This window comes from Ursus maritimus, unplaced genomic scaffold, assembly GCF_017311325.1.
Source record: "Ursus maritimus isolate PB19 unplaced genomic scaffold, ASM1731132v1 scaffold_30, whole genome shotgun sequence".
Lineage (NCBI taxonomy): Eukaryota > Metazoa > Chordata > Mammalia > Carnivora > Ursidae > Ursus > Ursus maritimus.
In genome coordinates this window covers 11,287,323-11,303,233 of record NW_024425564.1, presented here as the reverse complement: position 1 = coordinate 11,303,233, position 15,911 = coordinate 11,287,323, and the positions used below count along the sequence as shown (strand labels likewise).

At 48.7% G+C, this 15,911-nt stretch overlaps 2 protein-coding genes across 5 annotated transcripts in view; one reads left to right on the top strand and one right to left on the bottom strand.

The window, feature by feature from the left end:
* Window positions 1-11,259, top strand: part of MRS2 (magnesium transporter MRS2) — a 37,315-nt gene extending 26,056 nt beyond the window's left edge. The window contains exons 10-12 of one of the 4 annotated variants that reach the window (XR_005838769.1): window positions 4,275-4,388; window positions 4,886-5,064; window positions 9,960-11,259. Coding sequence is in view for 1 of the 4 variants with exons in the window: in XM_040644927.1 (XP_040500861.1) it covers window positions 4,275-4,388; window positions 4,886-4,996 (225 nt within the window). In the remaining 3 variants the exon portion in view is untranslated. Of the gene's footprint in view, window positions 1-4,274; window positions 4,389-4,885; window positions 6,780-9,959 lie in introns of those variants that run through there. The other 3 variants (XR_005838770.1, XR_005838768.1, XM_040644927.1) reach the window with 3 other exon arrangements.
* Window positions 8,634-15,911, bottom strand: part of GPLD1 (glycosylphosphatidylinositol specific phospholipase D1) — a 55,748-nt gene continuing 48,470 nt past the window's right edge. Inside the window, exons 21-25 of the mRNA XM_040644928.1 lie at window positions 12,211-12,387; window positions 11,670-11,830; window positions 10,490-10,516; window positions 10,320-10,370; window positions 8,634-8,738 (exon numbers count right to left, since the gene is read on the bottom strand). Coding sequence (XP_040500862.1) covers window positions 8,652-8,738; window positions 10,320-10,370; window positions 10,490-10,516; window positions 11,670-11,830; window positions 12,211-12,387 — 503 coding nt within the window. The 3' untranslated portion in view covers window positions 8,634-8,651. The remainder of the gene's footprint in view (window positions 8,739-10,319; window positions 10,371-10,489; window positions 10,517-11,669; window positions 11,831-12,210; window positions 12,388-15,911) is intronic.

Here is a 15,911-nt window from a genome sequence, read left to right as displayed (position 1 = left end):
TGTTTCATTTCTGGTTTTGTTTGAGTCTCCTCTTTTTTTCTTTTTGATGAGTCTGACTAAAGGCTTACCAGCTTGTTATATTTTCTTGTTGGGTGGTCCCCTTTATTATTCTAATGTCCTTCTTTGTCTCGTTACAGTCTTTGTTTTAAAGTCTGTTTTTTCCAGTACAAATATTGCTACCCCAGCTTTCTTTTCACACCCATGTGCATGATAAATGCCTCTCTGTCCTTTCACCTTCCGTCTGCAGGTGTCCTTGGATCTGAGATGAATCTCTTGTAGGCAGCGTGTGAGATGGGTCTTGTGTTGTTAGCCATTCTGTCACCCTCTGTTTTTTGATTGGGGCATTTGGTCCATTTACACTCATAGTAATTGTTGATAGGTTTGTACTTTTTGCCATTTTGTTGCTTCTTTAATGGTTGTTTCTGTAGTTCCTCTGTGTTCTTTTCTTCCCTTGCTCTCTTCTCTCATGATTAGTTGGCTTTCTGTAGTGTTATACTTGGATTCCTTTTTATTATTTTTTTATTTTTTGCATATCTGTTACTGGTTTTTGGTTTGTGGTTACCACTTAACATCTTCTGCATATAGCGGTCTGTATTGAGCTGGTGGTTACCTAAGTTGAACCCATTCTTTACTTCTCCCCCGCTCCGTGTTTTAGGTGTCATACTTCACATCCTTTTACTGTGAGTGCTTTGACTTTTACAGGTGTACTTATTTCTACTGCTTTTGTGTTTCCTATTTTTCATACTCTCACTTATGGTCTCTCCTTTCCACTCAAAGAGTCCCTTTAACATTTCTTCTAAGGCTGGTTTAGTGGTGATGAATTCCTTCTATTTGTTTCTCTGAGAAACTCTTTCTCTCTCTTATTCTGAATGACAGCCCTGTGGTCAGAGTGTTCCTGGCTGCAGATTTTTCCCTTTCAGCCCTTTGAATTTATCATGCTACTCCCTTCTTGTGTGTAGTTCTGCTGAGAAATTTGCTGATAGCCTTATGGGGTTTCCTTTGTATTTAACTTTTTTCTTTTGCTACTTTTGAAATCCTCTATCACGACTTTTTGCCATTTTAATTAGTAGGTGTCTTTTTTTAAAGATTGTATTTATTTGAGAGAGAGCGAGCATGAGCGGGGTGGGTGGGTTGCGGGCAGAGGGAGAAGCCGACCCCGTGCTTAGCCGGGAGCCTGACATGGGGCTTCATCCCAGGACCCTGGGATCATGACCTGAGCCAAAGGCAGACGCTTCACTGAGCTCCCAGGCGCCCCCATTACTGTGTGTCTTGGTGTGGACCTCCTGGGTTGATTTTTGTTGGCTGCTCTCTGTGCCTCCTGGATCTGGATTTCTGTTTCCTTTCCCAGATTCTAGAAGTTTTCAGCTATTATTTCTTCACATAGATTTGCTACCCGCTTTTCTCCTTCTGGGATCCCTGTAATGCCAGTGTCATTACGCTTGATGGAGCCACTGAGTTCCCCAAGTCTGTTCTTGTTTTGCATATTTTTTTTTCTCTCACCTGCTCAACTTTACTTTCCATGACCTTGTCCTCCAGGTTGTTGATCTGTTCTGCTTCCTCTAGTCTCCTAGTTGTTCCATCTAGTATATTTTTAATTTCATTTATTGTGCTCTTCATCTCTGAGTGGTTTTTTCTTACCTTCTTGTTAAGGGCCTCCCTGATGTCCTCCACTTTTAAGTCCAGTGAGTATATGGTCATTACTTTAAATTCTCCATCAGGCACATGGCTTATCTCCATTTCACTTGGGTCTCTTGCTGTGGATTTCTCCTGTTCTTTCATTTGGGACCTATTCCTTTGTCTCATTTTGTCGGCCTCCCGGTGTCTGTTTTTGTGTTAGGAAAGTCATCTGTGCCTCTAGCTCTCGAAGGTGGTGGCCTCATGAGGAAGAGTCCTGTGTGCTTGCAGTGCGAGGTTCGCTGTGCACCAGAACCCGGGGCTTCAGAGCTGTTTTCTCTGGGTGTTGTGAGCACGCCGCCGCGTGGCTAGGCCACGTTTGCCTGCAGTCCGGGGGTCTGATGGGCTCTTCTGCCTCCTGCGGGCCGTGTTTGCTCCCTGTGGTGGTGATGGGTCAGTCTGGGGCCACCTCGGGCTGGAGCTGGGTCAGACCAGGCGTTTGCCAGAGCTGCAGTAGCGCCAAATTGCAGGATGCTTCCCCTGCACTGTCCCCCGAGAAGCTTTCATGGCTGGGCAGGGCCTGCAGTCTGACCAGCTGTCTGCCCTCAGCCCACTTTTGGGGCCACATTCAGTGTGTGTGGTCGGCTTCCCCTCTCCCTGGGCAGGAGGTGCTTTGGAGTGGGGCTGGTCCCTATAGGGTCAACGTGCACGGTGCCAGGCTGGGGGTGCTGCTTTTGATGGGCTCCTGTTTTGGAGGGGGCAGATGCAACCCCCGCCCCCAGGTGTGGGAGGCTCAGTGTTAGCAAGGTTTGTGTGGGTCTTCTCGGGGAGGGGACCCACAGTGCTGGGACTGAGGCAGGCCTGGGTGGAGGGTGCGGACGGGAAGCTTAGGGCTGGGAGGTTGGGTGCAGTATAACCAAGTTAGTGAGTGTTGGGCTGGTTCCCCCAGGCAGCTGTGTGTTTGCGGGGGTGGCAGTGGAGAGCACCTGCAGGTCCTTTGTTCCCGGAGGAGTCTCCCAAGATCTCTGTTTCTCTAGAACACTCCCTGAGATTAGCAAAAGACTCTCCCGCTGTATGGCCCAGGTGTTTTTCAAACGGTTGCTTCTAAGCTGTATCTCCCCAGGCTGTGAGTTGTGTTGTCTCTTTAATGGTGGCGACTCAGTTTCCTCTCACCCTCTCTACTCTCCCAAAGTGGAGCCTGCTGATTTTTAAAATTCCAGGTTTTAAATCCTGCTGATTGTAAAAACTCACAAAACTCAGCCCCTCTAGTTTTCAAAGCCAAATGTTACGGATAAGTCGTCTTCCCGTGCGGGCTGCCCAGTACGATAGTCTGGTTCTCTCCCTTCTCTGTGCTGGCAGGTTCTTTCCTCCTGCCCGCCCTCTTTGATGTGGCCCCTTCTCCCACTTACTTGTGGAGTCTGTTCTGCCAGCGTCAGGTCGTTCTGTGGCTTATTTACACTGATGTGAGTGTTGTCCAGCTGTACCTGTGGGACGAGCTGCGCTTCGGGTCTTCCTGCTGCGCCATCTTCCTACACTTCCGGTGTGTGTTTGGGATTTCAAGCTTGGTTGGAACTTACCTCTCTAGGGGATCACATTTTGGCATTCTCAGATTTTTATTCATAGGTGGAGTATAGAAGCAGTCTACAGCAAAGACAGTAGTAATCTATTGTTCTAAATTTCACTTAACATAATTTTTACTTGATAAACTAGGCCCTCTTTTTGTATAACTAGAATTGTGTCCACCAAAAATAATTTAACTCGTGTTAGCACTTGTCTTCCTGATATATGTCTAAGTTCATGTTCCAAAGAGAGGGGTTTCTCCTTCGTATGTGGTGTGCATTTCCACCGGTGAGAGCTGATCATTTGTGTGACACGCCACCTTGGGGCAGCGGAGCGTCCCTCTCTGGAGCTACCCAGGCTGTGGTTGACAGCCAGTTAGTGGCATAGCCGTAGATGGGTTCCCTTTCCCGGGTGGGGTGGGGGGGGTCTGTGGTTCCATCATGGACACGTGAATGTTTCACTGCCAGAATAGCACAAGCTTGAACATGACAGGAAGAATGTTTACTGTAAGTCACAGGTTCCCAAACTTCCTTAGTTCATGATGCATTTAGTGTCTAGTGTCTTAGTAATTTTTTTATAGAATTACTAGACCAGAAGTTTCTTTTATGACATACTTTCTGTGATGTTACCTAACAAGTTGTTTATGAAGTAGCTAGGTCTATTCTGCAGATGCCGTTGTGTTTTCCTTGAAAACTTAAAATACTCTGGGGTGCTGTGATACCCAGGACACTTCAGCTCGCTGCTCAGGATCTGTGGCTATAAGCAAAAAATTTAAATTCAGTCCTGTGTCCTCTATGATTCTAACTATTAAAATTTGTATATGTGTAAACAAAGACTGGGAGGAAACACAAAGTAAAAGTGGTTATGTTTGGCTTATAGACGATTTTTAAATATTGAAGCCCTTTTACATCACGTTTCCTTTCTGATTTATTCTCTGATTCTCTGGGTGCTATAGACGCTTGTTCTTCGGTCCTTTGTGTAGGGAAGAGCTGTACAAACAATAGAAGGCTTCTTTAAGCTCTGGGGCAATAATAGTTCGGGAATTTTCCTGCTAAGGAACCTGACCTTTTGTGATTGAAATGAACTGTGTTCTCTTTCAGGACCACAGAGTGTTTTGGCTGATCACAGGAATTATGTTTATGGGAAGTGGCCTCATCTGGAGGCGTCTGCTGTCATTCCTGGGACGACAGCTAGAAGCTCCTTTGCCTCCCGTGGTATGAAGGGTCTGGGTCGCAGCGGGGTAGCCGGGGTCACGGGCCGGTGCTGCAGGCACACCGCCTGGGCGGGGGTCGCCACAGGCTTTGTGACCCGGAGCGAGTCATTGCATTTCTCTAAGGCTGTTTCCGCATCTATCAGGGAGATCGGCAGCACGCTACGGATGCACTGGTCGCTAGGGCAGCGCCTGGCGTGGCGAGCGGCTGAGTGCGGCGTGCAGAATACAGCGCTCCGGACGGCTGTGTTCACACGGGCGCTGGCAGCTCGGCTGCGGCCGTCGTCATTACCAGATTGAAATGTAGAAAATGAAGCGTTCTCATGGAGATAAAAAGTTTACCCTTTTTCTTACCTTTCTACGAGTTTACACCAGGAGCGAATACTTAGGGCACCAACACAGGGCTTGCAGTCCTCCCTCTGCTGGGCACCTCCCCTTTGACTCGGCATTTCTCTTGAGACAGACCCAAACTAAAATGATGAATTTTCCTGCTTTATTTAGATGGCCTCTTTACCCAAGAAGTCCCTTCCGGCAGACAGAAGGCTGGAATTGAAGCACAGCTTCCGGCCGGATGGACTCGGATCGGGCAGGAGTGTCCTGACCAACCGTTAGCGACCTCAGCACAGGAGAGCCTGCGTCACTCCTCGCGGCGGTCACGGGGAACGTCGGGTACTCTTTCAGTACGTTCTTTTATAGAGTCAGAGACTTGGAAAAAATGACTAAAATTATAATGTCTGATGGTAAAGATACCGTGGCACTCCATAGTGCTAGAACTTAACTGCATTTTCAGAATTGAGGAAAGAAGCAAATATGTGCTTTGTAAAAGGCCAAAATTCTATTTCCCACAATCTTAAAATGTTTTTATAGACATGATGTGAGAATAGACTGCTGTATAGATTTTCTGATTTGTACGTCTCAGGCCAAGCAAAGCCTGAAAACTTGACAAGCTCACAGTGACGAGATCAGGTAGCAGTAGTTCTTAGTAAGGGGATCGTGGTCTGGGCAACTTCCTGACTCTTAGGTAACTGGAAAGGCAGGAAAATACATATGAACATTAAAACAAACTCTGAAAGTTTGTGCTTTAAACCAATCTTTAACGTACCTTATTTTCTCGTATTTGTCCCCCTTTTATATAAGGCAAATAAAAAGGAAATGATTTAATATCAGCTTAAATGGATTCCAGTTAATCAGGATTTTATTCTGCTGACCCCTGAAACTATTCTTCTCTGCTTGGCTATCATGGAAGCCTTTGGAAGTAATGTTGGAAGAAACTATTTCCATTCTGTTCCTGTCGTACAGCTCTTAGGTCATTCCCTGACTTTGGAGTAGATGGAGGTGTCCCCTCAACCACCCCCACCCCCCGAAAAAGAACGTGTAGCCCAGTTAATGTGTATGCCTACACCTTGGAGCTTGACAGATGGGCTTCCTAAAACCAGAGGGTAGATAACTTCAGAGTGTCCAGAGCAGCTCTTCTGCAAGTGTAAGAGTAGTGAAATCAATATGCTGATAACGTTGGGGTTCCCTGATGTATAATAGTATGTCATATGAGGAAGTTTAGGAGTCCATTTGCCAAGGGGTTTGGTGATGGGAATAAAAATGCTATTCTAATAAATAGCTGATTTGAGAGAAGACAGAGTTGTAAGTGGTTTTCCCTACTCCCCTGTGTGGTTGTAAGAAGCCACTAGAAGCTGGAGGATACGATGGCCCAGGCTGGGTTGGTCTCAGCACTGAGTGGCCCACTGGGCACCTCCCTGTGGGTCAGGGGCACGCGTTGGGGTGTCAGAGTGTGGATATACTAACTCTCTAGCGTCATAAATGTGTGTGAGGACTTTGATGATCTTTCGATTTCATGGGACACTCTGTCACCTCAGCACTGCTGCTGTTCATGACCTTCCGGTATCACTATGCATAGGTTATAAATGTTACTTCACTGTGACGTGGGAAGAACTGAAAGCCCAAAGGGCTTGATTGATTTGACTCTGATCAGGCACAGAATAGAATTTTGGCCTTTTTCCTTTTGGTGTGACTTAGTGGACTTGGGTAAAATTTTTTTTCAGGAGTCATGTTTCCTCAATAAAAGGGAAATGCAACTACCTCTTAAGGGTACAGAAGAGAAGTTACTGGTGGTTTATGAAGTTCTTGAAGGTGGTTCGATCAAGTAGGATTTCAACGTCAACTTGCTCTGCTTTGCGGATAGCAGGATACTGCTTCTCACCCAAGAAGTTAGGCGATTTTAAATTTTGAATTAAAACGAGCACAAGTGTTTGGTTATGTGAGTGCGCAAGCAGTCTTATAACCTCACTAGACTGTTTTTGGAAGGGCTCTAAGGAAGTGTGGCAGATGATAGCAAACAGACTGTGAGAAATAACCACTAAATAAAAAGCTGTTGGGCACATTTTCCAAGCGTTGTACACAGCTTTATTTTTGGAGTTAAAATATTTAACACACTTTACTTCAGTAATACCTGTGGAGGTGGTCTAATGATGGTGCGTGAGCAGAGTTCATTCCCAAACGCCAACTCTATAGGTCTGTGGTTCAAAGGCATGAAACCATTTTAATCTTGAAGTTGTTACGTACACAGGTAACAGAAAAACGAATCACAAATATGTACGTGTGGTTTGACATCTTGAAACAAAGGTCATGGAGTTCTCAGATTTGTGTTCATGAGAGATTAAAACCCTACTAGGTATTTCCATTTTTGTTGTTAAACATTTCAGAATCCAGGCTTAGACCTACAGTTAATACTCAGCAGCGTGAAAATGTAACCCGCCTGTGGGGATAACGCGCTGGACGCTGCGGGCCAGTTTGTACATCTTTGCCACCAGGCTGACATTCTGTGGTAGGGATGCAACTTCTCACTGTTGAGTATGGGATTGAGATGGTTCAATATCCGTATAAAATCCTGTGCGAGAACTTGCTTCTGTCTGGTATGTTTAGGCATCGAGAAAAGGGGAAATCCTTCGGTAGACGACGATCATGTGTCAACCAAGACCCTTCTCTAGCGATGGCGCGTGAGAACCCGTGAGTACAGTTAAGGGATTCTGGCCCCTAAAAATAAACTCCAATGAAAAATATGAGTTGAGCTACCAGTCATTGTTACCCAAGTGAAACCAAATGGTGTCTGCGCTTTGTGCTGTTCCCAGGAACCGGGCAGCTGGCACAGCTCCATAGGAAAGAGGACAGTCCCGGGAGCCAGCCCGAGGTGCCCGCTAGGTCTAGCCTGGTTGTCCCTCTCTACTCCCCTTATGCTCACAGTGTGAACTGGGGGAGCTTTCCCGATTTCTAATTTCACCGGACTCTTCAGCTGGATTCCTCTCTTTGAACCAGTCTCTGTGCTGCCCTTTGAGAAGCTAAAAAGGGATCTTGACGTCAGTTACTTTCTCTGCTTTTGGTGCCAGGAGGAAAAGGTTCTTCCCTGATGGCTGCAGAATCTGTAATAGTGCCTCACATGTTGCGTGAAGCTAACACCTGCGCTCGAGTCCTTTCCCCGAGTACGCCCTTCTGCAGGACGGGCACAGGAAGGGGCGCCAGCCAGCCCGGGACCCCGGGAGGCCGCAGTGTGCTTCGCTCCCTTGCGGTGGCCTCGGGCCAGAGAGCTCTTGGCTAGAATGCAACAAGGGCTCCTCGTGGGAGGACAAGAACTAGTGGAGAGTCACTGGGTTCAACTGTCAGAACAGGCGCTTCTACAAAAGCAGGCAAGGGCGCTCAGAGGTGGGGTTTTAGTTTTGTTATTTGTCCTTCACTCCCTGAAACCCAGGAAATGCAATAATCCTTGTAAGAAAGGACCCGCTCGCTTACGGCGGGTGACTGGAGTTGTGAGGTTCTCCCTCACCCACCACCTTTTCACGGTACTGTTTCTCTGCTCATTTTTTCCCTGTATACTGTGCTTTCACCAATTTTAAAAGGACATTTTTAGGAGAAACGGACAGATTTTCCCAAGAGCTAACCACAGAGAGGCCTCTCCCGGCAGCGACCTAGGTATTCATGTGGAAGAGGAAAGCGGTTGTACAGCTGGTCTGAGCCCAGACAGTAAGCTGGGAATAAGTTTCAGTACAGGGGAAGCAAGGAGGGAAATGCTGGAAGGGGGACACGAATATCATCGACTGGGTCGTATTCCCAGATAGGCCTGTCTCCACTCCAGGAACTCCATCTCTAGCAGGATCTCCCCGGGCTCCCCTGGACGTGCCCCTTTGTCCACCAGAATGCTCACCCTGGAGATGGCGTGGCCCAGAGAGGGGACGCAGGGTAGGAAAAGGTCGTGAAGTCTTTAATCGAGGCCGAGGCTATAGACATGCAGTGCCCCAGAGAGCCGGGCTCCCAGAGAGCTCCTTCCAGCAGCAACGACAACCTGGTTCTGTAGGGACACAAAACCGTATTGTTCATCACACCCGTGAAGTCCTGCCCTAGTCCAGGCATCGTGCTGTGCTCTGGTGACAGACATGGAGACATTGGTTAGATGCCACGAGCTCAGAGACGCAGACTAGGGCAGCTCAGCTCAGGTGCCCATTGCTAACAGTCTCAGTACGTGAGGCCAGGGAGAGGCCACGCTCCTCAGACTGTCCGTGTCCACTTTTCAGTAGAACTGAACTTACTTGGTGCTTTCGCACCACAGTCCCAGGTCGGTGTAGAGACAGTGAAAGAATCGGAATGTTCTCCGCAGTGAACTACAGTGACAAGGTGAACGTGCAGTGTTGTACGGAAAGGAATCAACTGTAAATTACTTTCAGATGATCTGTAGCACTCCTCTCAGTTGGTGTAAGTAATGGTTGGTCTATACTTTTTGTATAATTCATGGGTTCTTGATAACGTCTAACTTTCGGGAAATGAATTTTAAGTGTAAGCTAAGCTTGTGATGTATTCTGTCAGCGGACCTTTTGAGAATCCTTCCATAAATTTAACAATCTATCGGTTTTTGTTCTGGATAACCTTACCTTTTTCTTATCAGACTTGCCTATAATGGATTCAAGCAAAGGCCACTTGAACAGGGGGCCACCAGAGGGCAGTCACCCAACGCCAGTAAGCTGGAGCCAGGGCCACCCCGTTAGTACTGTTCACGCTACTCTTCAGCCCTCAATCCTCTCCTGATTTGCGTTTTATTTTACTTCCCATGTGTATAAATGGTGTTTTTCCACAAAGGTAGGGACTTTGTGTCAGAGCCTGTACAGTTCTGGGCAATATCCTTTCCTAAAGGAAACGAATGAGTGGATTCAGTGGTCTAGCTGTATATTTGAAGGTAAACCCTTTAAGTGCTGTGTCCATTAAAATCCAACATGTGCATACCCTTTGACCTCGCAATCTACCAAGAGTAGCATTAGCAGGGACATTTGCACAATTATATGAAAATACAGCGATGCAAGAATGCTCACAATAGTAAGAAAATTGGAAATAACGGAGAAATAAACACCTATGAGAAAGTGAACCAAATAAAACGTAGTGCGTGTGGACAGTGCTGCGCAGGCGTTGAGGTCGCCGCGGCTGTCTGTCCGAGGGGAAGCACCGCACACTAGAGCGCGCGAGCACGAAGCAGTGACCAGAAGGGTGTGCGCTCACTGTGTGTCGACGTGTCTGTCCCTAGAGTCCTACAGAAACTCCAGGAGTCTGGAAGAGAACATGAACAGTGGGGATCCGACGTGGCAAGGGTTTGCCGGGTTCCCCTGAAGGCCCCGGATAAGTATTCCTACGGGAGGCTTCGCGGGACAGCAGTGCGTGCCTGTGGTCCGAGGAAAGTACGGACACTGAAACTTTTAGCTCATGGACTGTACAGACCTCGAGGCAGCCCACGGGCTGTAGTCTACAACCCCTGCCCTCGGGGATCGGACCGTGTGTGGATGCTTCTTTGTGGGGCTCTGTTTCACGTAATATCTGAACCACAGAATGAGATCATCGCACCCCAGCCTTAGCATCTAAACGTCAGGAGTGCAGTCTTCACGCTCACCTTGTCTTTTGACCTCACAGTGACCACAGAGCTCCCAAACCTCGAACTTGCCTGTAAAACAGTGTCTGTTAATGGTCTCTGGAAAACATACCGTATCTTAGCAGTTTAAAAAATAAGGGAAGGGCACGTTTGGGGTTTTTCTTTTTTTCATTCCTTCTGGAGGTGCTTACCTCTGGAGAAACCAGTACGTATTGGGCCTGAAAGGAAAGGGTGAGAGGGGACTGGTTACTGTTCATGTGGGTTTTAACTGCAGCCCCACACGCACACTTCTGCGCTCAACAGGAGCCTACACTTGTGGGTACCCTTTGACACTGGAAATTCCCCTTACAGGAGCTCAGCTCAAGGACACAGATGTACAAAAGTGTCTATATGTGAACGTTTGTATCCTTACAACAGTGAAATGTTCACTTAAGTAATGTTTACATAAACTGTGGCTTATCCACAGATAAAACAGTAGGCAGCCAGAAAACGTGCGGTAGGAGCACGGAAGCCGGCTTAGAAGAACGGCAGGTGAGACGAAATCACGTTACAGACTTGTCTACGGTAGATCACAGTTATGAAACACACGCACGCAGTGTAACGACGAGCGTGTTCCTGGTGCAGGGCCCTTCCGTTTCCGAGCACTGTGACCCTCGAGCACCTTCCTCTCGGATCCTCCGTGTCTTCATCAGGCATAGTGCCAACTCGCCAGCTTTGATGGGGGTTAAAGAAGTGGCCGGGGAGGGAGGGGTCTGTAAAGTGCTTAGCACAGTGCCAGGCGCAGAGTAAGTGCGCAGTGGGTGGTAGCCGTTAAGGTCAGGAAGAAATACCAGACGGATACACATCAAAAGGTTAATTATTTCGGCAGAGTGCAATTCTAGGTAGATTTTTGAATTTTTTAAAAAAACTTTTGCACCATTTATATTTTCTACAATTTTTACAATAAACTTTAATTTTGCAATTAAATTATTTTAAAAAACTGGTGTTTCATGCCCAGGGAACTTACAGAAACCTACCTGAGAAAAGGAATAAAAGCAGTGAAACAGGAAATAAAAGAGTGGGTGTTTTAATGAGATTATAGTGGCCCTGGCCTGTTTTCCTCTGCTGTGGGCTCCCGCCCAGGCGCCGGCAGGCTGTGACCAGAACCAGTGGGACACCATGTCCAACTAGACTTTAGCCCCAGGGACAAGTACTGCAGACCTGTAAGAACGCAGGGCCACCTGCACCTACAAAAACAGGCCCGTGATTGTGTCCTGACCGCAAACAGTCCAGGTAAAAATTCTAAGATTTGCAGAGAACACGATTTTACCAGGCATCGGCAGGGAGCCTCCCTTCCCAACGTGGCATGGGATTTTGTACGGAACACGCTACCTTTTCTTCAGGACACGGAGCTGTCCATGATCTGCATTTGCCTGTCATGTCGCCAGAGGTGATGTGTTTGCCATTATATACGTAAACACGGCCGTCTTCCCCCCCCATCAGTCCAGAGGTGACATCTGTTATCCTCAGGGGGGCTGCCATGATGATTTCATCTGTGAGCAACAGAAATCAGAAGGGAGTAACAACTCCTGTCATCCTTTCCGCTGCCCACCACTGCACCCTAACCCCAGCCTCCCCCAAGTCAGGTTAGTGCGTCCTTTATGTGGTCGACCCTGATCTCCCCACCTCGCAGAGGCTTCGTTCCCTAGTTGACCATCCATCCATGACCGTTGATGTGAGTGGCTCTCATGTTACCGCCTTCAAGAAGTCTAGCTCACTCAGCTCTGGTCTTGCCGGACTCAAAATAGAGCTAAAGGCCCTTGGGCCACCGAGCTGTCCATTATGAGGGCACAGGCTACATGATCCAATTAGGGGACCGGTCTGTTGAGCAAAGGGACACTATTCTCGGCCAGAGGCCCTGTTCCTTTCCCACCTAAGCCATCGCCATCCAGGTCACTCAAGTGCAGAACTCCACCAAATCGAGAGAAGCGGCGGTCCCCGCTGAAGGTGCTGAGCAGAGAGGGCTGTGTGTCGGGGGTCAGTTCGTACATCCGAGTCGTTCCGCCTTGGTGCAGGGTCACGGTCAGGAATGCCATTTTGGACACCTCATCTGAAATAAACCAGGCACAGTGTCTGCTGCCATCCCAGGAATGGAGAGAAGATGGAAAGCACAGGATGGAGTCCCAGTCTTGCTTCAGCCTTCTGTACCTCGACCGACACGATGGCTCAGGAACCACACAGGACACTTAGTGCTGACCGGCTCTGGTCGTGTGGCAGGTACAGCTGGCTTGGGCACAGAGACCCAAGCGTGGGGCACGCTCGGGGATACCCCATCAGACAGGCCTGACCCCTGCAGTACGTTCCACACCATCTTCCCTTGTGTCGCCAACTGCCCACGTCACACTCCTGACAAACCTTCCCACAGCGTCTCAGTTCTTCACAGGGCCTTCCAGAAGCTGCGACTCCCAGCTCTAGCGTTTGGGGCCACTTCCCCCACACATACCCATCACAGATTTAAGTCTGGGCCCTAGAGCATGAGGTGTTACCTGCCTGGAACAGCCACTGTGTCCCCCACACCCCACCGCGGGCGGCTCAGGTGTCTGCGCTCCCGGGCCCCGCGGGTCCCCAGGCCGCCGGCGCCACGAGCCGCGGACCCACCGCTTCCTCGCGCACTGGGCTTGGCGGTACGGGGCCTGCTTCAGCACAAGTATTGGGTAAATGCTTTTGAAATGAATTTCGGACTTTTAAACAAAGCTCGTTTTGCCTACAAATCATTTGGAACAGAGCCTTGATTTCAGAAAATAAGGACCTTCTCAAAAAACACACTGGGACCTGCGGGTCGGGGGGGCGGCGGTGGTCCGGAGAGGCTGACCGGGAGCCAGGCCATGTGTCCGCGAACGGGGACGGTCCCGCCTGTGTGTCCACTTAGGGTCACGCAGAACCGGTTACCGACGTGGCTTGTCTTGGACAACCTCCCCCCGGCCCTCGTGCACAGCCCAGTGCGCGCTGGGAGCAGGTGAGCACCCCGGCAGCCTGGGCCGCTGCCACACCACGTCGCGCCCTGACCTCAGACCATATTCCCAAGGGAACGGTGCTGTCGTCAAGTACCAGTGCTCCGAGTACTCAGGGTGAGAGCCAGAGTCTCATGCTTCCTTAGGGGACTCGAGCTCCCTGGGGTCACACTGCAGTCATCCTTGGGGCCCCCTCCCCGCCCCCTGCCGCCGGGAGGGGGGAAGTGTGGCTTCTCCCTCGGGCTCCGCCGGCCTGCAGGAGGGGCGCGGGGCCGGTGCTCCGTGCCAGCGTGCTGCCTTCCAGGTGCGGCCCGAGTCCGCCTCGGTCTGCCGCTTCCCTGGGCCTCCAGGCCTGTGCATGTGGCACGCAGACCCTCTCAGGGACCTAAGTCTCCCCAAGGTCGCTCTGCGGGCGACCCTTCCAGACTGTTCTCCAGGCCGGTATTTAGAAGGCGGACTTTCCTATGAGTGATTCGTGAGTCTGCTGCTCCGACGGCTCCGAGTGCTGGGGGGGGGGGATCAAACCTCGTCATTTTTATCGTCATCTATTAGAATTCATAATTTAGAAAACCTCACAATTAAAATTCTTCAAATTTTAAAATCAGCACATTTAAAAAGGAAGAATTCAGAAACAAATCAAGCCATGAAGATGTGGCGGAACCCTAACGCACAGGCTGCGTGACGCGGGAAGAAGCCGGTGTGAAAAGCCGCGTGCGACAGGCCGTTCTAGAGAAGGCACACCGAGGGAGCTGCGGGGACCCCGGGTTGCCGGGGCTGGGAGGGAGGGGGAGTCGGTGAGCAGAGGAGTTTCAGGGCGGTGAGACTACTCTGTGTAGGATATAACGGTGGATACGGGTCCTCATACCTTTGTCCAAACCCACGGGGGGTTCAACACAAAAGGGGACTTTAAATGCAACTGGGAGCCTGGGTTATAACGGTGAGTCCGCGTAGGATCAGTTGTAACGGACGCACATCTCTGGTCCGAAGGCCCGTAGCGGGTGCAGGACGCATGGGTGGGTTAGGGATATGCGGGCCATCTCTCTACTTCCCACTCCGTTTTGCTCTTAATGATAGTCTATTAAAAAGAATTCAGATACTTCAAATTTTTGGCCATTCAAAACACCTCCTTTCTGGTAAATGGCAACTAGACTTAACGGGGCTCATTTCGTGATGTATCAAAATATTGACTCACTGATGCACCTGAAATGGATACTTTTCAGTAAAATTTTTTTTAAATACCTCGTTTCCCTGTTGATGCAGATCATGGCTTATCAAACACACTGTAGCCCAGAGAAAGGAACCCAAGGTTATGCTTTAGTATTTGTAGATCTGTAAAGTAATTCAGCAGACCCTTGGTTTTTAAAAGGGCTGTATCGGGGCAGGGGGTGAGGATTTCTTTAAACACAGTGTTTTTATTATTTCTCAAGGTCACTTACTGTGACAGCAGAGCTCAGAGCTGTCCTAAAACAGGTGGGTCTCACTGACTGGACTCCCTCACGAGCCACGGGGCAGGGGACACCACCTCGCCGTGTGGCTCATACTTGCAACTCAGATACTCAGATAAACTACAAATCGTGTTACTTCCTGTCACTGACTCTCAGGATTCCTGTGAAACAGTCAAAACTCTGAGCGTCAAACTTGCGAATGCCAAGACTTTTTACACATCCTTATAAAAGGTGTGGAAAATACCCCCAAAAAGTATAAAGAAGTTCTAGAACTTGTATATCTTTCTGGAGCTTGATAGCCATACACGTTTTAAACAAAATGAAGATTGTTGCGGATTATAAAATTTTATATGTTTTGCATTTAGGCCATTTCTAACTTTTTGCTCTTATAATCAACACCGTGAGAAAGATCTTTCCCTGCAGTTCGGAATATTTTCTGAGAGCAGACTCTTAGAAGTGGTCCAAAGAGCATCCAAGGGAATGAGTATCTTTAAGGCTCTTGCCATTCTGCCAGACCTTTCTGGAAGGGCAGCGTCAGTCAGTTCACCTCTCACCAGCGCTGTGAGTGCCCACCTCAGCTCGACCTTGCCACTTTTGAGTATTATCATTTTCATACTGAAAATACTTCTAGTTACTCACCAGCACCCTCAAATCCCCACTAACTCTTTAAGTGATTCTTTGTATCCAGTGACCACATTCTGAACCAAAGATTCTGCGGAGCGGGAGACAGAGCCCAGGGGGAGAGGGACGGGCCTGACAGTGACGTTCCCGACCGCCGCCCTCAGGGGTCACCCTGCAAGTCCATCTGATTGTTCAAGTTCGGTGAGTCTGTATCCTAGAACCGCGATGCACGACACCGAGGGATACGGATATTCTCTCTCTCTCTCTCTCATAAATAAGGTTAATGTATATATAATACAGATATGTAAATTAACCTTTCTATATGTTATATAGTATTTTGTAACAGGAAAACACTAAGACGGTAAGGACGTTAAAACAAAGTCTGGAAAGCTCTAATCACAGCACTCCAGTCGAAGGAGAAGGGAAGCAAATAAGATCACTAATGGGTGTTGCAAGAACTTGGAAATCACCTCCTAGTCTCTGCGAAAGGGAGAAGAAAAACCCAACTTCTCCAAAGCGAAGTCAGCAAGTTTCTGGGGTTACAGTGCTGTGTCCTT